The following is a 27317-nucleotide window of genomic DNA, read 5'->3' on the forward strand; positions in this document are numbered from 1 at the left end:
ACTCAGGTGTTTCTGTCATGTTTTATTACAAAAGAAAAACACAAATAAAATACTATAAGTTAATGGAACAGCAACATTGTTTATATGATGGGGCTATGATGCTCCTTATCTGTATTTCTCTGCAAGGACGGCTGCGAAGGCCGAGAGGTACTTGTCCATGGCTGCGTGCGCGACAGGATCGAACTCATCACCCATGTGAGCGGCCAAAGTCACGAGGATACAGTGACAAAGAAGCTGTGGGGGAAGTAAACAAAACAAAGGGAAAAAAAATCATAAAATTAACCACAAGTGCACTTGTAAAATTTCCTTCATAGATTTGAAATTAAATTATTGGTATAAGAAATATGGTGGAAACTCCTAGTCTATGCCAACACCAATTTGTGGGGAGTAGTGAATAGGGATGTAGTAGTGAATAGGGATGTTCTAGGGCTAATATCTTATGGAAAAGTTAATCAAGAGAAATAGGGAAGGCACCTTGAAGTTGCAGGGGTCTATTCTCAGTTTGTAGGCATGCAGTGTTTGGAGCGGTGCCAGGGTGACCATCATTGAGCTGATGTCTTTGGAACACTCAGCTATCGCGAGAACTATCTTCTTCCCGTGGGAACGCAGGTGTGGGGACCGGGGTCTGATGTCTAGGTGGGCGAAGTATGTTTTCGTTCCGGGAAAAGTCGTCATCATCCTGTGATACAGTGATAAAGTGTAGGTCTGCAAGTGGGCATTATATTTGTGACTGACAACAGGTCTGTTGTTGCCTCCATTCCCACCAACTTTGGGTAAATAGACCATGAACCCAATTTAATTGCAAAATTATTGTAACAGGCTAACCATATAATAAACAAAAATGTAACAAAAACATACGTTTTGTTGTCAAATACATACATTCAAATACATGACACCTTTCACAAATACATTTTCCAATAGCAGAAGCAAAGACAGTTTTTGCCAACGAAATGTCTTCGTTTTAACACCGTTTAGCCTACCATATCGAAAGTGCCATCTTATCAGAGGAAGTTATGTTCAGATTTGTGTGTTGCTTGTATGTTATTTACAATGAACTTAGGCCTACCTTAGAAGACATTCAGCTCCGATGTCGGAAGCCACGGGAATCATTTTGTCCCAAATTTTAGCGATCAGCTCTTTTTCGTGGTCTGTGAGCATATTGTAACCCGTTGCGCTGGTGCTATGCGTAGAAGTTGAATGTCTGGACGGGTGCACGGCACAGGTCTGCGTAAAGGTGTTAGTCAACCATTTTTTTGCACCAGTATAACCCGTCAACGTGATTTGCTTGCATTTTTTCTGGCAGTATTTACAACAATTGTCTAAATGAGGTAAAATAAATGGTCATTTGCAGCGGTCGTTTGCGGTGGGCCTACTCCTTGCTTCGGGTTGTTTTCCTTCTGAATGCTGAGGAGAGATAACCACTTAAGGGTGGGCAAGTTGCGCAGAAGACCCAACATTTTCTGATATGCGTCATGTGGTCTACTGGGGGCCTCTTTTGACACACATACACAGTTAACTTGACCATAAAAAAACATAAAATAATAATGCAATGAAGTAAAATGTAAGTCTACTTAAGCCTAATGCATTGTAATAAAATGGACTTAAAATGCACCGAATACAGTGGTGAATGTGTGATGTTGCAGTCGGTGTGTCACAAAGTTACCCTACCCTTTAGAAATTCCTTGCTGTGGTTACTGATTTTGACCTAATCTCTAGTCCCTTTATCGTAATCTAAACATACCAGCCAGGGCCAGGCAACTGACTTGGCCGTGACACATATTGTAAATATATTCATGTATATGGGTGATTCTACAGAAGTGGTGTAAATGCTGCCCCCCCCCCCAAAAAAAAAAAAACATTTTTAAAAAGTGTCCAAATGTAGATTGTTATTGCCTTGGGATTAATTAGAACATATCATGATGAAAACTTACATTGTTAAATTAATATAGTACAAAGCCATTGTTTATAAACCTATTTCTAGTCAGAAGTGGCTGGCCCACAACGACTCTTAAACTTCATGTTTGATAATAAATACAAATCTGAAACCATGACTTGTTTTAAAACTATTATTTCAATAGAACACATTGAGGCGTTCTATTACCACATTGAAAGATACAAATCTTATTAGTGTTTTGTTTATTTTTAAACAACTTTCTCTGAAAAATGCTGTCCCATCTTTTGATGACACTACTGAAACAGACTTTAGCTGACTGTAGAATGAATGTGCCTTAAGCCACACCCCTACAAATATCACCAGGTGATGGGATTGCACCCTTCTCCAGCATGGCCACATGGCAAGTAGTCTGTCTGCAATCATTTGAGAAAATAAGTGAGCAAGTTGGTAAAGCTTCATGTATTTTTCAGAAGTGTCACTACCGAACATTAATATTTCATGAAATACGTAAAGTATGGTTTTGGGACTAACATCTGTCCAAATGAAAACTATCCAGCCATAAGCTAGCTATTATCCAAACCGAAATGGTCACAACCTAAACAATTGACACCATATACATTTACAGAGGTCTCACCTTTGTATCTATGTCATTATGGTGTCTGTGACAGCACAGGCAGCGCCATCGAGGCTATCTTCATTTTAAAGTTGCAAGTGCCATGAACTACCAACTGATCGACAAGAGCACTACCATGTCAACTCAAATCCAATTTTATTGGTCACATACACGTGATTAGAAGATGTTATTGCGGGTGTAGCGAAATGCTTGTGCTTCTAGCTCCAACAGTGTAGTAATATCTAACAAATTAAACATATACCCAATACACACAAATCTAAGTATGAATTAAGACTATATACACATCGACAAGCGATGTCAGAGCAGAATGGACTAAGATACAGTAGAATAGTATACTGTATATACCGTTGAAGTCTGAAGTTTACATAGACAAATAAACTGAGTTTAAATGTTTCACAATTCCTGACATTCAATCCTAGTAAAAATTCCACTTTACCACCACAAATCACCACTTTATTTTAAGAATGTGAAATGTCAGAATAATAGTATAGAGTGATTTATTTCAGCTTTTATTTTTTTCATCACATTCCCAGTGGGTCAGAAGTTTACATGCACTCAATTAGTATTTGGCAGCATTGCCTTTAAATTGCTTAACTTGGGTCAAACGTTTTGCGTAGCCTTCCACAAGCTTCCCACAATAACTTGAGTGAATTTTGGCCCACTTCTCCTGACAGGCGGCAGGGTAGCCTAGTGGTTAGAGCGTTGGACTAGTAACCGAAAGGTTGCAAGTTCAAATCCCCAAATCTGTTGTTCTGCCCCTGAACAGGCAGTTAACCCACTGTTCCTAGGCCATCATTGAAAATAAGAATTTGTTCTTAACTGACTTCCCTAGTAAAATAAAAAAAGATCTGGTGTAACTGAGTCAGGTTTGTAGGCCTCCTTGCTCGCACTTTTTCAGTTCTGCCCACCAATTTTCTATAGGATTGAGGTCAGGGCTTTGTGATGGCCACTCCAATACCCAGACTTTGTTGTCCTTAAGCCATTTTGCCACAACTTTGGAAGTATGCAACCTAGAAATAAAGAAACTAGAATTCCCACCCTAGTCACACCCTGATCTAACCAAAATAGAGAATAAAGGATTTCTAAGGTCAGGGCGTGACACTGAGAATCCTGCTGGCTTTACCAAAAGAGTATCCCGAGAGAGCCATGTTTCTGTGAAACAAAGTGTGTTACAGGCCCCGATGTCTCTCTGGAAAGAAATCCTTACGCCAAGCTCATCAACTTTGTTATCCAAAGACTGAACATTAGCAAGTAATATACTCAGAAGCGGTGGGTGGGTTGCGCTCCTTCTAAATCGAGCCAGCAGGCTACCTCGAGTGCCTCTCCTCAGCCGGCGATGTTTTGGTTCGGCCTCTGGAATAAGTTCAATTGCTCTGGGGAGAGTGAACAAAGGATCTGCTGCAGGGAAGTCATATTCCTGGTCGTAATGCTGGAATTTCTGATGAGTTCCCGCCACTCTAATATCCAATAGTTCCCCCTGGCTGTATGTAATGACACAAAACATTTCCTGAGCTAATAATGGAAGAGCGCAGTACCGCTAACTTGCTAGCCATTTCACATCGGTTACACAAACATACAAATATTTACTGTCCTCTACTGTATTGTACTTACTGAACTATACTCAACTTGACTGTACTGTACTGTACTAAACTATAATCATTAACCCATAGGAATCCCCACCCAGAAAATGGTGGAAGGCCTCAATTGCAATGTCTATTCTAAAAGGGGTTATATCCATTAAGAGTCATCTATCTATCTCTATGATTGACACTTGACTGTTAGTCCACTGTATTTTTTTTACATTTATTGAAAAAACATCTGAAAGTTACATCTACATTAAAACTTAGATCATTATTTCTATTTTGGATTATTTGTAGAGTTGTTGAAGGAAAGGGTCATCCATAAGGTGCCAACATGCTGAAAAGTACATCAGATAGTCAGAGAAAAATACAATACAATTTGCATTTTGGGAGTGAAACTGGGCACACATTTGTTTTCAGAGATAGCCCAGAATTGGTTTCATTATCCACAACTCACCATCCAGAACCAGGTTTCCATGACAACATCATACCAGTGAAAAGGCAGAAAGACACAGACAGAAAGAATTGTGTATTTTATTGATCGTCATGAATATATCAATCACATGCCTCATTCGATATGGTGTTAATTAAGTAAGCAATTAAGTTCAGAATGTATACCTCAGTTCACAACCAAAACAATGTCACTACTAAAACACCTGATATTTTGCTACAATGAAGATAGGAAAAGTGGCAATTAAACATCTAACAACATAATTCATTAGATGCATAAGTAATTAAATAAATCAATATGTTTCAGACTAATAAAATCAACACATAAATGTTGCATGCTAATAAAATGTCTAAGATAAATCTGTAATAGAAGGTTAATGAAAATGATCACTACTGTGCATGGTTCTCCCTTTACTGCTACTTTTACACTACGTTTCAGTAGTGACACATTTATTGGGGTGGTAAAGAATCAGGACAAAATGTCATATATGCAATACAAACAAACTGTGTGAGTAGTAAATATGTCTATCTGATTTGGGAGAATTAGGATACAAATTAGCCATTTTTTTCAACCCTGTATTGTTACCCCTTCTGTAGAATAACCTATATATGAGCCTTACTACATGTCTCTATATCGGTCTTCAACCCGAGCCAGGTTGTAGTAAAAGTTTGCTTGTCTTCTGGATCAACAATGCGCCATCTAGTGGTTAACATATTTGCCCTGCCCATGTTTCAAGGTTCCACAGCATGTTTAACATCTGCATAAGTCCAATTCAAGGGTCCCAACAAAACATATTACAATAAAACCAACATCCAAGAGAGCTTGCAACATGTTGTAGGATGATAGTCTTTATTCTACAGTAGTGTACAGTAGGCTATACATAGGCTTTACATACTGTACTCATACGATGGGTACAACAGCAGCTCAGTGTTAGATCTTATACTGACATAAATGGAGAAAACTACAAATAAGCTGCTCTTAGATACATTTATGTGTGTATTTATTGCTTTATTTACTATGGAACCACACACTTTTTGTTAAAACCAGATGTACCTATTTTGCATTTGTCTGTATATCTATGGTTGGAACTCCAGTGGGCATGGCCCAGGTATGGGAGAGGTCAGCCCAGGTTTCTCAGAAAGGGAGGGAGGGGGCTGATAAAGGCCTACAGCTGCCCCTATCAGCAGCACCAGACTGGGGCTCTGTTCAGGGCGGGGCAGGGGGCCAGGGCGCTGTGACGCACTGTGTAGAAGTAGGTTGAATTCCCAAAACACAGATCTAGGATCAGATTACCCCTACCTACAATTCTAACCCTAACCTCTAGGGAGTTTAAACATGATCTAATCCTAGATCAGTGGTTAGGGCAACTTCTACATATGTTTACAGGCAGAAGCATGAGTTAGCAGAAAGAGGGATCTCTCTGCTACCCTAACTACAGAGCATGGGATGAGCCAGATGAAATAATAACATACTGTTATGTTTCTATTTACTCAATATTGACTTCTAAATTAAATTAAAAGATTATTACAAAATAATGACAATCCTGACTAAATAGCAACTTAAAAACAACAAAATAATGACTAAATATCCAATGCTGTCAGACAGAATATGTAGATGTTTCTGGTTTGTCATCTGTTTAAATGTTTCCTCAGTCTGAAAGCACAGTATCCATATCCATGAGAATAGAGACCAAATCGCTTGACAAAAATCCATATTTTCCTGTAACAGTGAGTTAAGAAATTCCGTACAAGTTGGATGAGCTGCTGTTCCTGGTCAAGATGACAATTCCATTATAAGCTAGTTTTGCCTTTAGCATTGTATCTCACCCCTCCACATTGGCTGTCTGTCATCATTTCATGCCAACCAATGCCCAGCTGAGCCTGGCCCTGTCTGTGTTTAATCAGACTCCACCCACCAACACTCCACTCTCCAGAGTACTTTCCATGCACTGAAAGCCAACCCCAGACTTCATGTCAAACCTACATTCCCGGTGTATTTTGTGTTTCATAGGTAGTGGACAGACCCCTGATGAAATAAATAAATGAAATACAGATATGAGTTATACAGATGGTGTAGATGTGTCAATGCATAGGTGTAATAGGTGGCAGGGAAGTCAGGTGCAGGAGAGTCAAATGGAGTGTAAAATGGAGTCTTTTAATAAAGTCCACATAACATGCTCCATAACACTAAAAGGTACATACATAAACAAACATGGGTACGAGGACCCGACGCGCACCTATACAACATAAAACTACATTGACAATAAAACAATCTCTGACAAAGACATGAGTGGAAACAGAGGGTTAAATACACAACAGGTAATGAATGTGATTGAAAACAGGTGTGTGGGAAGACAAGACAAAACCAATGGAAAATGAAAAAAGGATCAATGATGGCTAGAAGACCGGTGACATCGAACGCCGAGCACCGCCCGAACAAGGAGAGGCAACGACTTCGGCAGAAGTCGTGACAAGATGATCCTTCACACAGACTCTCACTTCACTGTTTTCTCATCACATCTCAAGCTACTGAACAGAGACAGTCAAAATTAACTCACAGAAACACATAAAGACAGATGCATACAGTAGCTTCTAGATGTTTTAAAATGCATGTTTCAATTGTTGTAATTCAACCATGGTTTTAGGCCTCATAAAGGTTAGCTAGTAATAGCTAGTGATCTCACGTCTGGCTGATTCTTGCCGGTGATCCGAATTGTTTGGCTCTCAAGCTTTTAGTTTGATTTTAGCTCAATGTTATTTTAGCCCAATCTACAACCTTTTTTATCTCATTGTATAATTGTATTATCTAATCCTAATGTTTAATACAATGTTTCATCTAACACTCTGTCGTAGCATTTGTGTCCACACTGTTTTAGTTGCAGTGTTAGCCATCACCTGCAGCGGAGTCTGCCTGCTCCTGCCTGTAGCTCGTAAACCTGCCAAGATGGATACAGTCAGGAGCCCACTTGACCCATCAACCTGCATGGAGAAAGAGGACAGCCATGAGATGAGTCCTGCAACATGATATTGTTGTTAAAAAAAATGCACTTTCATGAGAAAAAAGTCTCACTATATTTCCCTGCTGTTGTACCTTTCAGGGTAAGGTCTAGCTTTGCTGCCTTATTAAAGGCATGAAAATTAGCACACTTTTTAGTGAATAGGGTGCGATTTGGGATGCAAATACAAAGTGCAGTTACAATGAGTGTCCAACAGGTGACACCATTGTGTTAGACTTCCAAGTCCTTGACAGACCTCTGCTCGGCATATCGCAGGTGTATGAGAATAGTCCTCTCTCCTCCGTCTACATAATTCTATCTGTCTAATTTAAGTATAAGAGTTGCAGGTAAATAAGACGTATTACAGGAATGGAGATGGCTCTCTGTCGTAAAAACAAACTAACTCTCCCAAGGGGCTATAGCAAACACAAAACAGCAAGTGGAATATCAGAGAAAAGAAAGAGGGAGTGATGGGACATCTGTGAAGATTTTCAGAATGAGAAGCAGACAGGAAGGATGTTGGTGACTGATCCATAGGAGATTAACCCTGACCTCTGTCATGCAGCCGGACACAGAACAATCAGTGTGCACAGCAAATTGGTGATATTTCAGTGTAACATTTCTAGTGTTGATTCAGGAGTGGAAACCACTCTGTAAGAGTGAAATTAACACCCCGTGATGTAAAATAACCATCCGAGTTGGTGTTAGCAACGAGAGTTATTGTTTTACACTGTGGAGAGTAAAATGGTTCCATCAAAACCACACCCATCATTATCATATTTCCCAGCATGCACTACTGCAAGTTGAATCATCTTTGTTTTTAATATATGTGTACATTGATTGATTGATTAATTAATCTAATGCTACACAAAGATAAATAACATTCTTAACTAATCCAATCAGTTAGTTAGACTTGTTGCACCCGTTACTGAAATGGTTGTTCCGGTTTAAATTTTTTTTTTAAATCAAGTTTCCTAACCCTAACAGTCATTCTGAATGCAGGTTGCAGTTTAATACAAATTCCGACTGTTGGATACCCTAACTTTGGCTGGATTCCAATAGGAATTACACATACTTTTGCTAGCCAGTATAATGTTACTTGCAAACTAGGAGTTTCCTAACAAAGCTGTGTTAGGGTAAAACCAATCCATCAATTAGGCCAATATGTCAGGCCTTATGATATATGTAATGTATAACGTATTGATAACATTTGCCTAGGAACTCACTTGATGAAAGCCATAGGTATTTCAAAGGAAAGAATTCAACAACAATGTCTCAGTCACTAACAGTTACTCTACAATTTACTCAAAAAGAAAATGTATTATGCTTTACACCATACAGTGTTAAAACAACACTCAACAATTATTTACTGTAACATTACAGGTGTTCATTTACTACACTGAGAAAGTATAACAGCTACAGCACTAAGAAAAGTGAGTCCAGTTGAATTTAAATTGAGTGTTATGTTTTACACTGTAGGTGTTGCGTAATACTCTACAGTAGAGCTATGCAAACACCACTATCAAGTTTCTTTGAACACTTTAAGAGGAAAATGGGGAACCCTGCAACAGAGTTATATATTTAACACTTTCAAATGTGTTATTCTAACACCAGTACAGTGGGACAATCAGTGGTGAGAGCGTGCTATGCATTCTCTTAGCTCTTCCTGCATCATAGAGGGAGTGTGAAGGAGGAGGAGAAGGAGGAGGACTGAACAACATCCAGCTTTTCCCCTAATCAAGATGACTATCTCACTATTGTGTTGCTGTTGGATGGGTTGGGTCTGTCCATACTGTAGCCAGGGGCTAGAGCCGTGTGTTGAAATGAAAGAAACAGGTAGAATGCATTCTCTCTCTCTCTCTCTCTCTCTCTCTCTCTCTCTCTCTCTCTCTCTCTCTCTCTCTCTCTCCTCGCTCTCTCTCCCTCTCCTTCTCTCTCTCTCTCCTCACTCTCTCTCCTTCTCTCTCTCTCCTTCTCTCTCTCTCTCTCTCTCTCCTTCTCTCTCTCTCTCCTTCTCTCTCCTTCTCTCTCTCTCCTCACTCTCTCTCTCTCTCTCTCACTCCTTCTCTCTCCTTCTTTCTCTATTTATCTTGTTTTCTCTCCTCTCTCCCACTCTCTAACTATCACTCTCTGTAACTGCATTCCCTGCCTGGTCTCTCCTTTAGTGAGAGGTGAGGTGATACCTAGTTTTCTGTGTCACCTGGCGACCTCAGTATCTGTCAGGTGATGACTCATCTCATGGTCCACCCATGAGTGACTAAATGTGCTAGTCATGCATCGAAAACACAAACCCACACAACCCACATTGAAAGCTAAAAATAGACTTTAAACGTTAAGATAGGTGGGACCTAGCACATTCATAGACGCTAAGTACCTTCAGCGTCTATTCATGAAGGTATTGTATGGCCGTGGGAGTTTTGTTAAGAGCTCCAACTCTTAACATGCACTGCTTGCGGTAGGTTTTTGGAAACGCATCTTTCATATCAATGAAAAATACCCCAAAATTAACTTGCCAAATCTCTATGTTACAGCGCTTGTTTACAAAAGACAGACGGAAGACAGAGATGACCACCTGTGCTAATTAACTATCTATTAACTACTAACACCTGTGTGTAAGCGTAACTGGGGAGGAAGTGTAGCGGAAGTGTAGTTCATCGGCTGGAGGCACACAGACGTATGGATCTGACCTGCTACAGTAAGTGTATGTTTTTATTTGAAAGATTATTTGTCACTGATATGAAACATAGTTCCATATGATTTGAAAAGTGTATCACAAGCGATGATTATTAAAGTTTCTAAACGTTAAAACAGAGCGTCGTGATTGTGAGTTCACATCGTCCCACTGGTAAGCAGTGCTTATAGCTGAGAACCCTTGGGATAAGGCAGAATGCCTTGTTAACGCCTTGGGATCTTGAGAGCAAGGTGGGACCCACAAACAAATAACAGGAATTTAGTTGAAATAAATAACAGGATTTTAGTTGAAACAAATAACTGTAATACTTGGTGGTTTGGTCCAGCCCTTTCTTATTGGATGAACACTTTATTTGAACTGTTACACTGAGGAGGAGCACTGAGGTGAAGTGTCTAGAAAGGTATAGCAAACGTATCTCTGTACAGTAACTTTTAGAATGGATGAATTATACTCCTCTAATTTACAAAGAAAAAAAGATCTCAATCTGTTTTTCTCCACTATATCCTGTAAGCCTTCACTCCATCCTGACCGACATAGATTGGACTGAAAGCTCATTTGTTCTGCTTGTGCATTGTATTCAGCTTATTCAAAAGGGAAGTGGCTTTCTGAATTTCCTGCACGTAGTTTAGGGCTCACACAGGCTACAAAACAATTAAAAGGGAGGGGAAAGGCCTGCATGCCTTATAAAAGCTATTACACGGTTAAATTTGCTCTCCCTCTCTCTCTCTCTCTCTCTGTCTGGCGTTCTATCTCACTATCCCTCTCTTTCCTCAGTTAATGTGTCTATACAGAGAGAGAGAGAGAAAGAGAGTGAGTGAGAGAGTGAGAGAGAGAGAGAGAAAGAAAGAAAGAAAGAGAGTGAGTGAGTGAGTGAGTGAGTGAGTGAGTGAGAGCGAGTGAGAGAGAAAGAAATAAAGAGAAGTTGAAGGAGAGAGAAATGGAGAGATGAAAAGAGAGAGAGAAGAGAGGGGGAAAAGCTTTAAAAATAACTAAATGAGGTGGTGTCCCTTGAGGATTATTGACTCTGGATTATACATTTACATTTTAGAAATTTAGCAGACACTCTTATCCAGAGCGACTTACAGTTAGGGCATTCATCGTAAGATACCTCGGTAAGACAACCACATATCACAATCGAAGCAAGTACATTTTTCCTCAATAAAAAAGTCAGGGCGGGATTCTGCCGAGAAGGTAGTTGCTCTGTTAGGTTTTAATGTAGTCTGGTAAGTCTCTCAGACCCTAGCTACTATCTACCCTGCAGCCATAATATCTCTTACATAGGCTTTTCATTAACATCTGAAGCCGCACTTTATAATAAGGAAATATTGTAGGCTAGCATTAGGCCACAACGTATTTGAAATGATCTAATAATAAATGGATGTGACTGTGTAAAAGATGACTTGTAGAATACATTATGGTCGTCCCTTGCAAGGACTTCTGGTTGGTTTCATCTCGTTCCTTCTGTCACCACTGGCCCCTGTATTTTATGGTTCTGACAGTAGACGGTTAGGCCATGAATGTGGCTGCTTGTGATGACATGACCATACACTATTCAAAAGACCAGACCAGACACCCCCTGGCATGCGTGTGTGTGTGGGTCACACACAATGACAACGGCTGAGAAACAGGTACCATAAAGCATGAGAATGCTCCCCTCTGCTCCCTCTCTGACCTCTGTGGGTCTTTGTTATTCCAGTTCAGCTGCGCTCCACTGGGACTGACTGGCCTGTCCAAGTGGTTCTGTCTCGTACTTCCCAGACGTGGTCCTCCAACCACCGTAGTGCCATAAACCATCAGAAACTAGAGTTCTCTCTCTGTTCTGGCCAATTATCTGAGCAGCAGAGGTTCCCAGTAAATCTACTGTATGATAACAGGACATACTCCACAGACATTGGAGTGCTCTGGTTAATTATGGCATGTCTGTGTTTGTGTATACAGTATCTGTATGTGCATTTGTATGTATACAGAACAACAATACAAACGCAACATGCAATAATTACATTGATTTGACTGAGTTACAGTTAATATGAGGAAATCAGTCAATTGAAATAAATTCATTAGGCCCTAATATATGGATTTCACATGACTGGAATACAAATATGTATCTGTTGGTCACAGACACCTTTAAAAAATGGGCCTCACAATGGGCCTCAGGATCTGGTCACGGTATTTTTGTGCATTCCAAATTGCCATTGAAAAAATGCAATTGTGTTCGTTGTTTGGAGCTTATGCCTGCCCATACCATAACCCCATCCACACCATGGGGCACTCTGTTCACAATGTTGACATCAGCAAACCGCTTACCCACATCAAGCCATATACGTACGTGGTCTGTGGTTGTGAAGCCGGTTGGACGTACTGCCAAATTCTCAAAAATTATGTTGGAGGCGGCTTATGGTAGAGAAATGAACATTCAAATCTCTGGCAACAGCTCTGGTGGACATTCCTGCAGTCTACATGCCAATTGAACACTCCCTCAAAACTTGGGAAATCTGTGGCATTGTGTTACGTGACAAAACTGCACATTTTAGAGTGGCCTTTTATTGTCCCCAGCACAAGGTGCACCTGTGTAATGATCATGCTGTTTAATCTTCTTCTTGATATGCCACACCTGTCAGGTGGACAGTTTATCTTGGCAAATGAGAAATGCTCACTAACAGGGATGTAAACAAATTTGTGCACAAAAGTTGAGAGAAATAAGCTTTTTGTGCATATGTAAAATGTCTGTGATCTTTTATTTCAGTCTATGAAACATGGGACCAACACTTTGTTGCGTTTATATTTTTTGTTCAGTGTATATTTGTAGTGGTTGGTGGTGGTGTATGTGTGTAGCCACACTGCAGCAGCCCCAGTGCCCCAGCTCTCTGACCCTGTATTCTGTGAAGTGCTGCCAGAGCTGTTTCCTGCTCAGAGCCTCAGAGCTCCGGCAGGAGGAAGGGAGCTTTGAAGCGGTCGCACAGCGGTGTGTTACCGAACATTAGGCATCCCAAAACAGGTCTGCAGGGAGGAAGTAGAATGCACACACACACACACACACACACACACACACACACACACACACACACACACACACACACACACACACACACACACACACACACACACACACACACACACACACACACACACACACACACACACACACACACACACACACACAGCAGTCCTGGGGGTATAGATGCTAGGATGTAAAGAGGTTTAAATCATTTGTTGGAAGTCTCCCTGGTTCTTTATATTTAGGTTCTGACAGAGTTCGCAAGGTCAACCTGATGATTGGTTGGGCCTGTCTTCATAGGGTAATAGTATAACAACCTGTTATGAGATGTATTTACTTTATGACTATTATTTTCTTTGACTGTCCCACAGTCTCAGTAGATGTCAGAGCAAATTGCTTGAGAGGCTCAATGTGATTTACATTTCTCTAGAAATGAGTCTGCGCTGTATTCACGATGATTGTATCACCCTGTCAGTGGATGTTAAAGGAAATGGGTGGAGAGGCTCTTGAAGTATTTATACAGTGAAGAATTAAAATATTTATACTGGACACGGCCACTCTTTAAGATACAATATTTGTGTTACCATGCAGCCAGGATGGTATCATGCTACAGAGCATTTGGAGACGGTCCCTGGCTGATGTTTATCATTTTCTCTCTCTCCATGCCATATCCATATTTTTCTCTCTGAGAAACATTCTCTGACACCTGCTCCAAAAGCAGTCATGCACCCAATGTACCTGACAGGCCTGTAGAGACAGCAGATGTTTGTTTTCCCGGGACACAAGCAGATTTTTTAAATTGGATCAAGTCCCTGCTTTGCCTCTGTCCTTTCTTTCTTTCTTTCTTTCTTTCTTTCTTTCTTTCTTTCTTTCTTTCTTTCTTTCTTTCTTTCTTTCTTTCTTTCGCAAGCTTGTCTAACTATCTTGGGTGGCCCGTCATTTAGGGAAGGAGGGGGCAGGGCCCCACCTGTTTTGAGCCCCACATTCTTTGCCAAAACAATTATAGAAAAGAAAAAGTTTGCACATCTCAATTATCATTAGAAACTACATTTGTTTAAGCAAGTCAGCCATATGAACTGCTGAATGAACTGTTTCGCTACCAGACATGGCTCGCTGATAGCCAGGTGTAGCAGTGGTAAGATGTTGGGACTGCTGGCATCACACTTTCTTGGACGAAAAAGGACCCTGGATGCAGGTCGGGGAGTATCGCCGTCCGAAGGAGGAGATTGAAGCAGCAAAGGCGGAACGGCGACGTTACGAGGAGTTGGAGCAGTGATGCAGGAACGAGAGGCAGCCCCCAAAATAATTTTTGGGGAGGGCACACAGGGAGATTGGCAGAGTCAGGGTTTAGACCTGAGCCAACTCCTCGGGCTTACCGTGGGGAGCGAGTAACCGGTCAAGCACCATGCTATCCGGTTCTGCGCTCCATTCCTTCAGTGCGCATCCACAGCCCGGTGCGCTCTGTGCAAGCTCCCCGCAGTGACCATGCTAGAGTGGGCATTCAGCCAGGACAGATTGTGCCGGCTCAGCGCTCCTGGCCTCCGGGGTGTGTCTCTTCAGTCCAGGTTATCCTGCGCCAGCTCTACGCACGGTGTCCCCGGTCTGTTCCAGCTCCCCGCACTTTATTTTATTTATTTTAATTTTATTTCACCTTTATTTAACCAGGTAGGCAAGTTGAGAACAAGTTGTCATTTACAATTGCGACCTGGCCAAGATAAAGCAAAGCAGTTTGACACATACAACGACACAGAGTTACACATGGAGTAAAACAAACATACAGTAGAAACAAGTCTATATACGATGTAAGCAAATGAGGTGAGATAAGGGAGGTAAAGGCAAAAAAAGGCCATGGTGGCAAAGTAAATACAATATAGCAAGTAAAACACTGGAATGATAGATTTGCAGTGGAAGAATGTGCAAAGTAGAAATAAAAATAATGGGGTGCAAAGAAGCAAAATAAATAAATAAATAAATAAAATAAATACAGTAGGGAAAGAGGTAGTTGTTTGGGCTAAATTATAGGTGGGCTATGTACAGGTGCAGTAATCTGTGAGCTGCTCTGACAGATGGTATTTAAAGCTAGTGAGGGAGATACAGTGGGGCAAAAAAGTATTTTGTCAGCCACCAATTGTGCAAGTTCTCCCACTTAAAAAGATGAGGAGATCTGATTGGAGGAATGGGCCAAAATACCAGCAACAGTGTGTGAAAACCTTGTGAAGACTTACAGAAAACGTTTGACCTCTGTCATTGCCAACAAAGGGTATATAACAAAGTATTGAGATAAACTTTTGTTATTGACCAAATACTTATCTTCCACCATAATTTGCAAATAAATTCATTAAAAATCCTACAATGTGATTTTTTGGATTTGTTTCCCTCATTTTGTCTGTCATAGTTGAAGTGTACCTATGATGAAAATTACAGGCCTCTCTCATCTTTTTAAGTGGGAGAACTTGCGATGGTTCTTGAGATGACATGGAGCCAGTGGGTTTGGCGACGAGTATGAAGCGAGGGCCAGCCAACGAGAGCGTACAGGTCGCAATGGTGGGTAGTATATGGGGCTTTGGTGACAAAACGGATGGCACTGTGATAGACTGCATCCAATTTGTTGAGTAGGGTATTGGAGGCTATTTTGTAAATGACATCGTCGAAGTCGAGGATTGGTAGGATGGTCAGTTTTACAAGGGTATGTTTGGCAGCATGAGTGAAGGATGCTTTGTTGCGAAATAGGAAGCCAATTCTAGATTTAACTTTGGATTGGAGATGTTTGATGTGGGTCTGGAAGGAGAATTTACAGTCTAACCAGACACCTAGGTATTTGTAGTTGTCCACGTATTCTAAGTCAGAGCCGTCCAGAGTAGTGATGTTGGACATGCGGGCAGGTGCAGGCAGCGATCGATTGAAGAGCATGCATTTAGTTTTATTTGTATTTAAGAGCAGTTGGAGGCCATGGAAGGAGAGTTGTATGGCATTGAAGCTTGCCTGTAGGGTTGTTAACACAGTGTCCAAAGAAGGGCCAGAAGTATACAGAATGGTGTCATCTGCATAGAGGTGGATCAGAGACTCGCCAGCAGCAAGAGTGACATCATTGATGTATACAGAGAAGAGAGTCGGTCCAAGAATTGAACCTTGTGGCACCCCCATAGAGACTGCCAGAGATCCGGACAGCAGACCCTCCGATTTGACACACTGAACTCTATCAGAGAAGTAGTTGGTGAACCAGGTGAGGCAATCATTTGAGAAACCAAGGCTGTCGAGTCTGCCGATGAGAATGTGGTGATTGGCAGAGTTGACAGCTTTGGCCAGATTAATGAATATGGCTGCACAGTAATGTTTCTTATCGGTGGCGGTTAAGATATCGTTTAGGACCTTGAGCGTGGCTGAGGTGCACCCATGACCAGCTCTGAAACTAGATCGCATAGCAGAGAAGGTATGGTGAGATTCCAAATGGTCGGTAATCTGTTTGTTGACTTGGCTTTCGAAGACCTTAGAAAGGCAGGGAAGGATAGATATAGGTCTGTAGCAGTTTGGGTCAAGAGTGTCCCCCCCTTTGAAGAGGGGGATGACCGCAGCTGCTTTCCAATCTTTGGGAATCTCAGACGACACGAAAGAGAGGTTGAGCAGGCTAGTAATAGGGGTGGCAACAATTCGGCAGATAATTTTAGAAAGAAAGGGTCCAGATTGTCTAGCCCGGCTGATTTGTAGGTGTCCAGATTTTACAGCTCTTTCAGAACATCAGCTGACTGGATTTGGGAGAAGGAGTGATGGGGAAGGCTTGGGCGAGTTGCTGTGGGGGGTGCAGTACTGTTGACCGGGGTAGGGGTAGCCAGGTGGAAAGCATGGCCAGCCGTAGAAAAATGCTTATTGAAATTCTCAATTATAGTGGATTTATCAGTGGTGACAGTGTTTCCTATCTTCAGTGCAGTGGGCAGCTGATAGGAGGTGTTCTTATTCTCCATGGACTTTACAGTGTCCCAGAACTTTTTTGAGTTAGTGATCCAGGAAGCAAATTTCTGCTTGAAAAATCTAGCCTTGGTTTTTCTAACTGCCTGTGTATAATGGTTTCTATCTTCCCTGAAAAGCTGCATATCACGGGGGCTGTTCGATGCTAATGCAGAACGCCATAGGATGTTTTGTGTTGGTTAAGGGCAGTCAGGTCTGGAGAGAACCAAGGGCTATATCTGTTCCTGGTTCTACATTTCTTGAATGGGGCATGCTTATTTAAGATGGTTAGGAAGGCATTTAAAAAAAACAGGCATCCTCTACTGACGGGATGAGATCGATATTCCTCCAGGATACCCCGGCCAGGTCGATTAGAAAGGTCTGCTCGCTGAAGTGTTTCAGGGAGCATTTGACAGTGATGAGTGTAGTTCGTTTGACCTGCTAACCCATTACGGATGCAGGCAATGAGGCAGTGATCGCTGAGATCTTGGTTGAAGACAGCAGAGGTGTATTTAGAGGGCAAGATGGTTAGGATGATATCTATGAGGGTGCCCGTGTTTACGGCTTTGGGCAGGTACCTGGTAGGTTCATTGATAATTTGTGTGAGATTGAGGGCATCAAGCTTAGATTGTAGGATGGCTGGGGTGTTAAGCATGTTCCAGATTAGGTCGCCTAGCAGCACGAGCTCTGAAGATAGATGGGGGGCAATCAGTTCACATATGGTGTCCAGAGCACAGCTGGGGGCAGAGGGTGGTCTATAGCAGGCGGCAACAGTGAGAGACTTGTTTTTAGAGAGGTGGATTTTTAAAAGTAGAAGTTCAAATTGTTTGGGTACAGACCTGGATAGTAGGACAGAACTCTGCAGGCTATCTTTGCAGTAGATTGCAACACCGCCCCCTTTGGCAGTTCATTCCTGTCTGAAAATGTTGTAGTTTGGGATGAAAATTCCAGAATTTTTGGTGGTCTTCCTAAGCCAGGATTCAGACACAGCTAGAACATCCGGGTTGGCAGAGTGTGCAAAAGCAGTGAAAAAAACAAACTGAGGGAGGAGGCTTCTAATGTTAACATGCATGAAACCAAGGCTATTACGGTTACAGAAGTCATCAAAAGAGAGCACCTGGGGAATAGGAGTGGAGCAAGGCACTGCAGGGCCTGGATTCACCTCTACATCACCAGAGGAAAAGAGGAGGAGTAGGATAAGGGTACGGCTAAAAGCAATGAGAATTAGTCGTCTAGAACATCTGGAACAGAGAGTAAAAGGAAGTTTCTTATTGAGTGATGATTAGAGATATACTGTCTCTAGAAACATCATTGAAACCAGGAGATGCCATCGCATGTGTGGGTGGTGGAACTAATAGGTTGTATAAGGTATAGTGAGCAGGACTAGAGACTCTACAGTGAAATAAGTCAATAAACACTAACCAGAACAGCAATGGACAAGGCATATTGACATTAAGGAGAGGCATGCTTAGTCGAGTGATCAAAAGGGTCCAGTGAGTAGTGAGGTTGGTTGGGGTCACGGCGATTCAGACAGCTAGCCGGGCCATTGGTAGCAAGCTAGCATATGATCGAGGTCTGTTTTTAGCCACCTCGTGCGTTTCCGTTGGTAGGATTAGTGGGGTTCCGTGTGGTAGAGGGGATCAATCCAATTCGCAAAAAAAAGTAGACATAGTTTTAGAGGCCCAAGAAAAAAGAAAAAAATTGTCCGATAGGTCTATTCAGATTGCAAGCCTATAAGACAGCTAACTATTAGCGGACCGCAGATGGGCGTTCAGGTTGGATAACTCCCTCGGGCAGATAACGTCGGTAGTCCAGTTGTGAAGGCCTGGTGGGGCTCCGCGTGGCAGTAAAAAAGGGTTCGGATAGGTGATTGTAGCCCAGGAGTGACTGATGGAACTCTTCAGCTGGCTAGCTCGAGAATAATTTATGTTTGCTCCGGAATCGACGTAAGCTAATGGTCACACGGATAGCAGCTAGCTAGCTGCGAGATCCAGGTATAAATGTCCAGAGCTTGCGGTTGAAATCCGGGGACATGGAGAGAAAAATAGGTCCGGTATGTTCCGGTCCGAGCCGCGCCATACAAAACTGGCGATAGATTTTCGAGCTAAAGGATAGCTGATGACCACAAACCGTGGTTAGCTGAATGCTAACGATTAGCCAGTAAAGAAGCTAACTAGCTTCTGGCTAGCTTCTGATTAGCTTCTGGTAAGCTTCAGGCTAGCTTCTGGTTAGCTTCTGGCTAGCTTCTGGTTAGCTTCTGGTTAGCTTCTATGGAGGATTACAGATTTGAGGTAAATAATACTTTATTTAAAAAAATATTTAAATTGGTTAGGCGGGTTGCGGGTTCCAGCCAGGACGAATTGTGTCAGCGCTGCGCTCCAGACCTTCGGTGCGCCTCCACAGTCCAGTGTGTCCTGCGCTGGCTCTACACACTATGCCTCCAATGCGCAGTCATAGCCCAGTGCGTCCTGTGCCAGCTCTCCACACTCACCGAGCTAAAGTGAGTATCCAGCCAGGATGTGTTGTGGTAGCTCCACTGCCAGTACGTCTCCTCAGTCCAGTGAGACTTGTTCCGGCGCCACGCACTAAGCCTCCAGCGACGGTCCCCAGTCCGGAGCCTCCACATATTATCGGCGGTCTGGTTCCTCCGGCGATGATCAGCGGCCCGGTTCCTCCAGTGAAGGTCCATGCACCAGGGCCGCCACCAAAGCGGAGGGATCTGTGGGTGGAGGGGGTCTACGTCCCGCACCAGAGCAGCCGCCATGAAGGCACCTTTGGGGGGGGGGGTACTGTCACGTCCAGGCCATAGAGAGGTTTTTATTCTCTATTTTGGTTAGGCCAGGGTGTGACTAGGGTGGGCATTCTAGTTTCTTTATTTCTATGTTGGTGTGGTTCCCAATCAGAGGCAACTGTCTATCGTTGTCTCTGATTGGGGATCATAGATAAGTTGTCCTATTACGTTTGGGTTTTGTGGGTAGTTGTTTTCTGTTTAGTGTCTGCACCTGACAGTACTGTTTCGGTTTTCCATCTTTGTTATTTTGTTCGAGTGTTTTGAGTAAAACAATGTATCATGAACACTTATCACGCTGTGCTTTGGTCCACTCATTCCGACAAGAGCCGTGACATACATAGAATTAAGCATAATGATTATGGCTCTAGATTGCAGAAAAAACATGTTTCAGTGTGTAGGAAAAATGCAAAAAATTATACTTCTGGACCATTACGTACTTTGTACCACCTCATATTTTGGGCTTGCATGATGTCCTTGAGTGAGTCACACAGTGATTGGTCATGATGACGAGTAACAGTGATCAGGTGAATAGATCAAATGGGGTATTCTGCTCTCAGGTGTTATCCACATCGATGGGACCGCAGTGGAGAAGGTGGAAAGCTTTAAGTTCCTCGACGTACACATCACCGACAAACTAAAATGGTCCACCCATACAGACAGTGTGGTGAAGAAGGTGCCTCTTCAACCTCAGGAGGCTAAAGAAATTTGGCTTAACACCTAAAATCCTCACAAACTTTTACAGATGCACGATTGAGAGCATCTTGTCGGGCTGTATCACCGCCTTGTATGGCAACTGCACCGCCCACAACCGTAAAGATCTCCAGAGGGTGGTGCAGTCTGCCCAACGGATTACCGGGAGCAAATTTTCCGCCCTCCTGGACACCTACAGCACCCAATGCCATAGGAAGGCCAAAACGATCATCAAGAACATCAACCACCCGAGCCACTGCCTGTTCACCCCGCTATCATCCAGAAGGCAAGGTCAGTACAGGTGCATCAAAGCTGGGACAGAGAGACTGAAAAACAGCTTCTATCTCAAGGCCATCAGACTGCTAAACAGCCATCACTAGTACATCAGAGGCTGCTGCCTATAGACATAGATTAGGAAGCACCGGCTTTTAGAAATGGATCACTGTCCACTTTAAACATGTTTCTGTATCTAATATTACTTATCTCATATGTATAAACTGCACTCTACACTATTCTACGGTATCTCAGTCACTTTTAAATTGTGTTTACATATTGCATCACCCATTTCATATATACAGTATATACTGTATTGTATTCTATACTACACCACTGACTGTGAAACAGCCATCTCCAGCACATCAGAGGCTGCTGCCTATAGACATACATTTGAAGTCGGAAGTTTACATAAACCTTAGCCAAATACATTTAAACTCAGTTTTTGATTATTCCTGACATTTAATCCTAGTAAAAAATCCCTGTTTTAGGTCAGTTAGTATCACCACTTTATTTTAAGAATATGAAATGTCAGAACAATAGTAGAGAGAATGATTTATTTCAGCTTTTATTTCTTTCATCACATTCCCAGTGGGTCAGCGGTTTACATACACTCAATTAGTATTTGGTAGCATTGCCTTTAAATTGCTTAACTTGGGTCAAACGTTTCGGGTAGCTTTCCACAAGCTTCCCACAATAAGTTGGGGGAATTTTGGCCCATTCCTCCTGACAGAGCTGGTGTAACTGAGTCAGGTTTGTAGGCCTCCTTGCTCCCACACACTTTTCAGTTCTGCCCACACATTTTCTATAGTATTGAGGTCAGGGATTTGTGATGGCCACTCCAATACCTAGACTTTGTTGTCCTTAAGCCATTTTGCCACAACTTTGGAAGTATGCTTGGTGTCATTGTCCATTTGGAAGACCCAGTCCCTCCTGCCACAAAGCACCCCAACAACATGATGCTGCCACCCCCATGCTTCACGGTTGGGATGGTGTTCTTCGGCTTGCAAGCCTCCACCTTTTTCCTCCAAACATAACAACAGTCATTATGGCCAAAAAGTTATATTTTTGTTTCATCAGACCAGAGGACATTTCTCCAAAAAGTACAATCTTAGTCCCCATGTGCAGTTTCAAACCGTAGTCGGACTTTTTTATGGCGGTTTTGGAGCAGTGGCTTTTTCCTTGATGAGCGGCCTTTCAAGTTATGTCGATATAGGACTTGTTTTATATAGATACTTTTGTGCCTGTTTCCTCCAGCATCTTTGCAAGGTCCTTTGCTGTTGTTCTGGGATTGATTTGCACTTTTTGTACCAAAGTACAGTCCTCTCTAGGAGACAGAACACATCTCCTTCCTGAGCGGTACGACGGCTGCATGGTCCCATTGTGTTTATACTTGCGTACTATTGTTTGTACAGATGAAAGTGGTACCTTCAGGCGTTTGGAAATTGCTCCCAAGGATGAACCAGACTTGTGGAGGTCTACAATTATATTTCTGAGGTCTTGGCTGATTTCTTTTGATTTTCCCATGATGTCAAGCAAAGAGGCACTGCGTTTGAAGGTAGGCCTTGAAATACATCCACAAGTACACCTCCAATTGACCCAAAATTATGTCAATTAGCCTATTAGAAGCTTCTAAAGCCATGATGTCATTTTCTGGAATTTTCCAAGCGGTTTGAAGGCACAGTCAACTTAGTGTATGCAAACTTCTGAGCCACTGGAATTGTCATAAAGTGAATTATAAGTGAAATTATCTGTCTGTAAACAATTGTTGGAAAATGACTTGTCACGCACAAAGTAGATGTCCTAACCGATTTGCCAAAATCGTTTGTTAACAAGAAATTTGTGGAGTGGTTTTACAACTATTTTAATGACTCCAACCTAAGTGTGTGTAAATGTACGACTTCAACTGTAGATTAGGAATCACTGGCCACTTTAAGGAAATTAAACACTAGCCACGAGCCGTATCATGCATTACTCATCTCATATGTATAAACTGTACTCTACACTATTCTACGGTATGTTAGTCACTTTAATTGTGTGTAAATATTGCATCACCCATCTCATGTATATACTGTATTCTATACTAAGCCACTATATCTTAGTCCAATGCTGCTCTGACACATGTATTTATTCTTAATCCATTCCTTACTTAGATTTATGTGTATTTTGGGTATAAATTGTGAAACTGTTAGATATTACTTGTTAGATATTACTACACTGTCAGAGCTAGAAACACAAGCATTTTGCTACACCCTCAATAACATCTACTAAACACGTGTATGTGACGAATACATTTGATTTGATTTGAGATTTTTTGATTAGACAGAAAAAGTAACCCGGATATAAAGGAGGACCGTTAGACAGAACAGAACATGAATGGACACCCAGCCCGCAAGCTCTGTAGGAGGGAGAAAAGAGCCCACCTGGATAGGGTTTTGCCAGGAGGGGTTCTGTGGTGTTATTCTTGGCTTCACTGGTTAGGGTATCTAGTATCTGGAGGTATCCATGGCCCATCAGAGGTGAGGGGCTGCAATGAGTTTTAAAGGATAAGGAAAAATATAACATGCTCTCACAACTACATGAACCATATATTGCTGGCTCTCTATGGTAGAACGGTGTATTCTATTTCATACTCACGCATAAAGAAGACGCACGCGCGCCTGCTATAGCGCGGGCACACCGGTTGGCGGTGACGTTTGACAACGCTCGGTTTCTCTCCAGCATAGCACAGTCAACCTCGCGTGTCAACTGTACATACGGACTAAAATTCCCCGCGGAATTAGCCGAGCCGATTCGGCGACAGCCAGCGGTGGGAGAGTGTCTCTGTTAAGGCAACGAAGAGGACACGGTTTGTGAGAGTGACTCCTTTCGGATGCAGTTATAAAATAGGTTATATTGTATATGTCATCCTGCAGTTGCATGATTGAATCATGAAGTAACTTGATTTACACGGTATATTGTTCATCGGAGTGCGACCAACAAGGTGGAGCAAGCTGTTGAGGACCGGAGCATTTTCAGTAAGGTAGGTGTTCTGGCAGTTATGAGACCATGCATGCTTTGGTAGGCTACTGTAAAAAAAGTGCAGAGAATTACAAACTTAACATTTAGAGTTTTCTACTGGAGATGCCACATCTATGTTATGATGCACATTGTATAGGCTATTCGAGGGAAAATAGGATTTGAATAAGGAGAGAGGATTGCATTTGGCCTCAATCCAACACATTTCAATTGTTCAAAACATGATTTCGACTGTACAGCCCACGGTGACACGCCGATAGTATTGCATCCGTGATGCTGTAGCATACACGCGTAGAAGTAAAGGAGCCAGGGCCGGAAGACCCTTTTGGGGTTCCAAACATTGCCATACAGGGTGAACCTTTATGTTTCAAAACCCCTCTGAAACGGGTCTTTGAGGAACTTCTGTGTAAAGATGTATTTAATTTCACTTGTCAGTGCAGTTTTTCAAAATACACTATAAGTATAAATGTCAAATCAATTTGGTTAAAATTCAAAACAATAAACAAGTCAAACAATAAGTAATCAAACCAATTTAAGCTAAACAGATCAAAATAAAAAACAACAAGAAAAAAAACAAATATATTCAGTGAATAATCAGGTATCAATTATCAGTCCATCAATTAGTTAGTCAGTTAGTCATGGTTGGTCTGGTGGAGTGGTTGCCGGTGTGTGTCTTTGTGTTGGGGAGGAGAAGCTGTAGGGTCTGGGCTGGCAGTTGCTGGATGGAGGTGGTAGTTGTGGTTGGTCGGTGCTGTGTCCAGGGTTGGTGCTGCTGTTGGGGCTGGGACCAGGAAAACCTGGGTTGGTGTTGGGGCCGGGTTGGAAATCGTGCTGGTACCAGGGCTGGAAACTAGGGGTTGGTGTTGGTTTTGGTGCTGGGATTGGGGACCTGGTAAGAAACAGGACAAACAGGAATTGGGAACCAAGAACCGGGAATGGGGGCTGGTTTAGCATCTATAGAGGGCAGGAAGGACAACCTGAGGAGCAAGCAGACACACAAGGGAGCCCTAGACCTGCAGGTCAATGGTGGAATTTCCCTGTGGGCTGCTGGCTTCGAGTGAAGGTCTGGTGTTTGGTCCCTTCTCCACACCTCTTCTGGTGGTCTGGTGCAGATGGTACTCCCCTGTCGCCTGCTTTAGGCGTAGGTTTAGAGTTTTGGTCCTTCCTCCGCGCCTCTTCTTATGTGGTGATGAATGGTTCCTGGTTCTGGTCTGGTTTTGTGAGAGGGAACCAGACCAGGGGACTACCAGCCAAAACTGTTCGGAAGAGTTTGTGCATATATTACAACAACATTATGTTAGTTTTGGACTTCGGTAAGTTATTTTTTTCCGGTTGTTCGTGCATACATTGTTTTTCTTGAGTCCACACCCCTTCATCTGTGATAGGTCAACAGTAGGGATTTTTTCAGTAAAGTCTTTGTTGTCTTATAACAAGAGACGACTCGTTTTCATGCACATTTCTTAATTGCGAAACACTGCACCAAACATCTTAGTTAGCTGTAAAATTGAGTGACTAAGATCTCCTCTGCAAAAACATCAGTTAATGACACATTTCTTGAGTTATCATAGATTAATTTGGACTATTTTGAGGAAGTGTATACTGGCTATGGCGTCTCAAAATGGACAAGCAGTACAGGTATTCTGGTTGGGTCTGTTGTTGGTCTGTTGTTTGTATGGTCTTTTCCGTTTTGACATTTTTGACCAGTTTGGGTCACCGTCTAAGAACTGGAGTTGTGAGGTGCGGGGGTAAAAACAAGGAATGCTTCATGAATTTGCATGTCATACACCTCTATAAGCCTCATTGAAGCTACAAAACATGTGCTGACAATACAGCAAAATAGATGAACAGGAATGACATTTACTCCCATAGGTTGGCCTAAAAAGATCTATCTGAAAGCCACGCCCCTACTAAGCCACACCTCCAGTCCAGTGTTCCTCCAGAAACCCTTTGCTAAATTGAAACATTAAAGGTTCCTCAAAGAACCCCTCAACTAGTCAAAGATGCAAATATGAACCATTGACTAGCAATGGTTCCTTGAGGAACTCCAGGTGTTCCTTGAGGTTCTCCAGGGCTCCTCGAGTCACCACTAATTCTAAGAGTGTACAATAAGTAGGCCTGTTTGCTTTCTGTGTTAAAGTACATGCATGACATTTCCTCAGGCACGTCAACACGCATGACATTAAGACAGGTTTCTGTCTGTCTACTGCCCCATCACTGTCAAACACACACACACACACACACACACACACACACACACACACACACACACACACACACACACACACACACACACACACACACACACACACACACACAGGTCATTGGGGTGGGATCCCCAGGCTTGCCTGAGGGAAGTCAACTATGATCTCATGTATTTATTTTGAGTCTTGTGAGGCAGGAAAGGGCAACATGATTTCCATATCCTCTACCTTTACTTTTACTGTCATTCTCTATTCCATCTCACTGAATGTCTGATAGGGAGTTTTGGATGTAGGGACCATTGGATTATGATTTGGGAAAGAGCACCAATACTATTACCGATAATCCTCTTTTCTGCAAACTACCATTTCATAATCTCAATTTTATTACATCATCAATTGAGAATAGATCACACTGTGGCTGACTGAGTTATGAGATAAACAACACAAGACCAAACTAAATCTGCTCATTACACTTCAGACTGTGTCATGCCAACTCTACATTCTTAGAAAAAAGGGTTCCAAAAGTGTTCTTCGGCTGTCCCCATAGGATAACTATTTTTGGTTCCAGGTAGAACCCTTTGGGGTTCTAGGTAGAACCCTTTTTTGTTTCACGTAGAACCCTTTACACAGAGGGTTTAACATGGAACCCAAAATGGTTATACCTGGTACCAAAAATAAGTTATCCTATGGGGACAGCCGAAGAACCCTTTTAGGTTCTAGATAGCAGCCACTGTGGGAGCCAGTCGCCAGAGAAGTTCTGTTCATACTGTAGCCAGGGGCCAGATAAGTTCTGTTCATACTGTAGCCAGGGGCCAGAGAAGTTCTGTTCATACTGTAGCCAGGGGCCAGAGAAGTTCTGTTCATACTGTAGCCAGGGGCCAGAGAAGTTCTGTTCATACTGTAGCCAGGGGCCAGAGAAGTTCTGTTCATACTGTAGCCAGGGGCCAGAGAAGTTCTGTTCATACTGTAACCAGGGGCCAGAGAAGTTCTGTTCATACTGTAGCCAGGGGCCAGAGAAGTTCTGTTCATACTGTAACCAGGGGCCAGAGAAGTTCTGTTCATACTGTAGCCAGGGGCCAGAGAAGTTCTGTTCATACTGTAACCAGGGGCCAGAGAAGTTCTGTTCATACTGTAGCCAGGGGCCACAGAAGTTCTGTTCAT

At 42.4% G+C, this 27317-nt stretch overlaps 2 protein-coding genes across 4 annotated transcripts in view; one reads left to right on the top strand and one right to left on the bottom strand.

Moving 5' to 3' along the window:
* Positions 1–7: 7 nt before the first annotated feature.
* On the bottom strand, positions 8–1456 carry hbae4 (hemoglobin alpha embryonic-4). The gene is made up of 3 exons (XM_064950506.1): positions 1067–1456; positions 475–679; positions 8–234 (listed from the first exon to the last, which is right to left on the bottom strand). The coding sequence occupies exons 1-3, from the start codon at positions 1156–1158 to the stop codon at positions 106–108; spliced, it is 426 nt and encodes a 141-aa protein (XP_064806578.1). The 5' UTR covers positions 1159–1456; the 3' UTR covers positions 8–105.
* Positions 1457–23686: 22230 nt separating this feature from the next.
* Positions 23687–27317, top strand: part of rhbdf1b (rhomboid 5 homolog 1b (Drosophila)) — a 60667-nt gene continuing 57036 nt past the window's right edge. For all 3 annotated transcript variants that reach the window (XM_064950508.1, XM_064950509.1, XM_064950511.1), the window contains exon 1: positions 23687–23959. The gene's annotated coding sequence lies outside the window, so the exon portion shown is untranslated. The remainder of the gene's footprint in view (positions 23960–27317) is intronic.

Source organism: Oncorhynchus masou, chromosome 31 (genome assembly GCF_036934945.1).
Source record: "Oncorhynchus masou masou isolate Uvic2021 chromosome 31, UVic_Omas_1.1, whole genome shotgun sequence".
Taxonomy (NCBI): Eukaryota; Metazoa; Chordata; class Actinopteri; order Salmoniformes; family Salmonidae; genus Oncorhynchus; species Oncorhynchus masou.

Bases quoted from the DNA above. Each gene is read 5' to 3' on its own strand.
- hbae4 (XM_064950506.1), bottom strand. From the start codon at position 1,158: ATGCTCACAGACCACGAAAAAGAGCTGATCGCTAAAATTTGGGACAAA. The intron at 680-1,066 runs GTAGGCCTAAGT...ACTGTATCACAG, and splicing joins GGAGCTGAATGTCTTCTAAG to GATGATGACGACTTTTCCCG. The intron at 235-474 runs GTGCCTTCCCTA...CTTCCCCCACAG, and splicing joins TAGACCCCTGCAACTTCAAG to CTTCTTTGTCACTGTATCCT.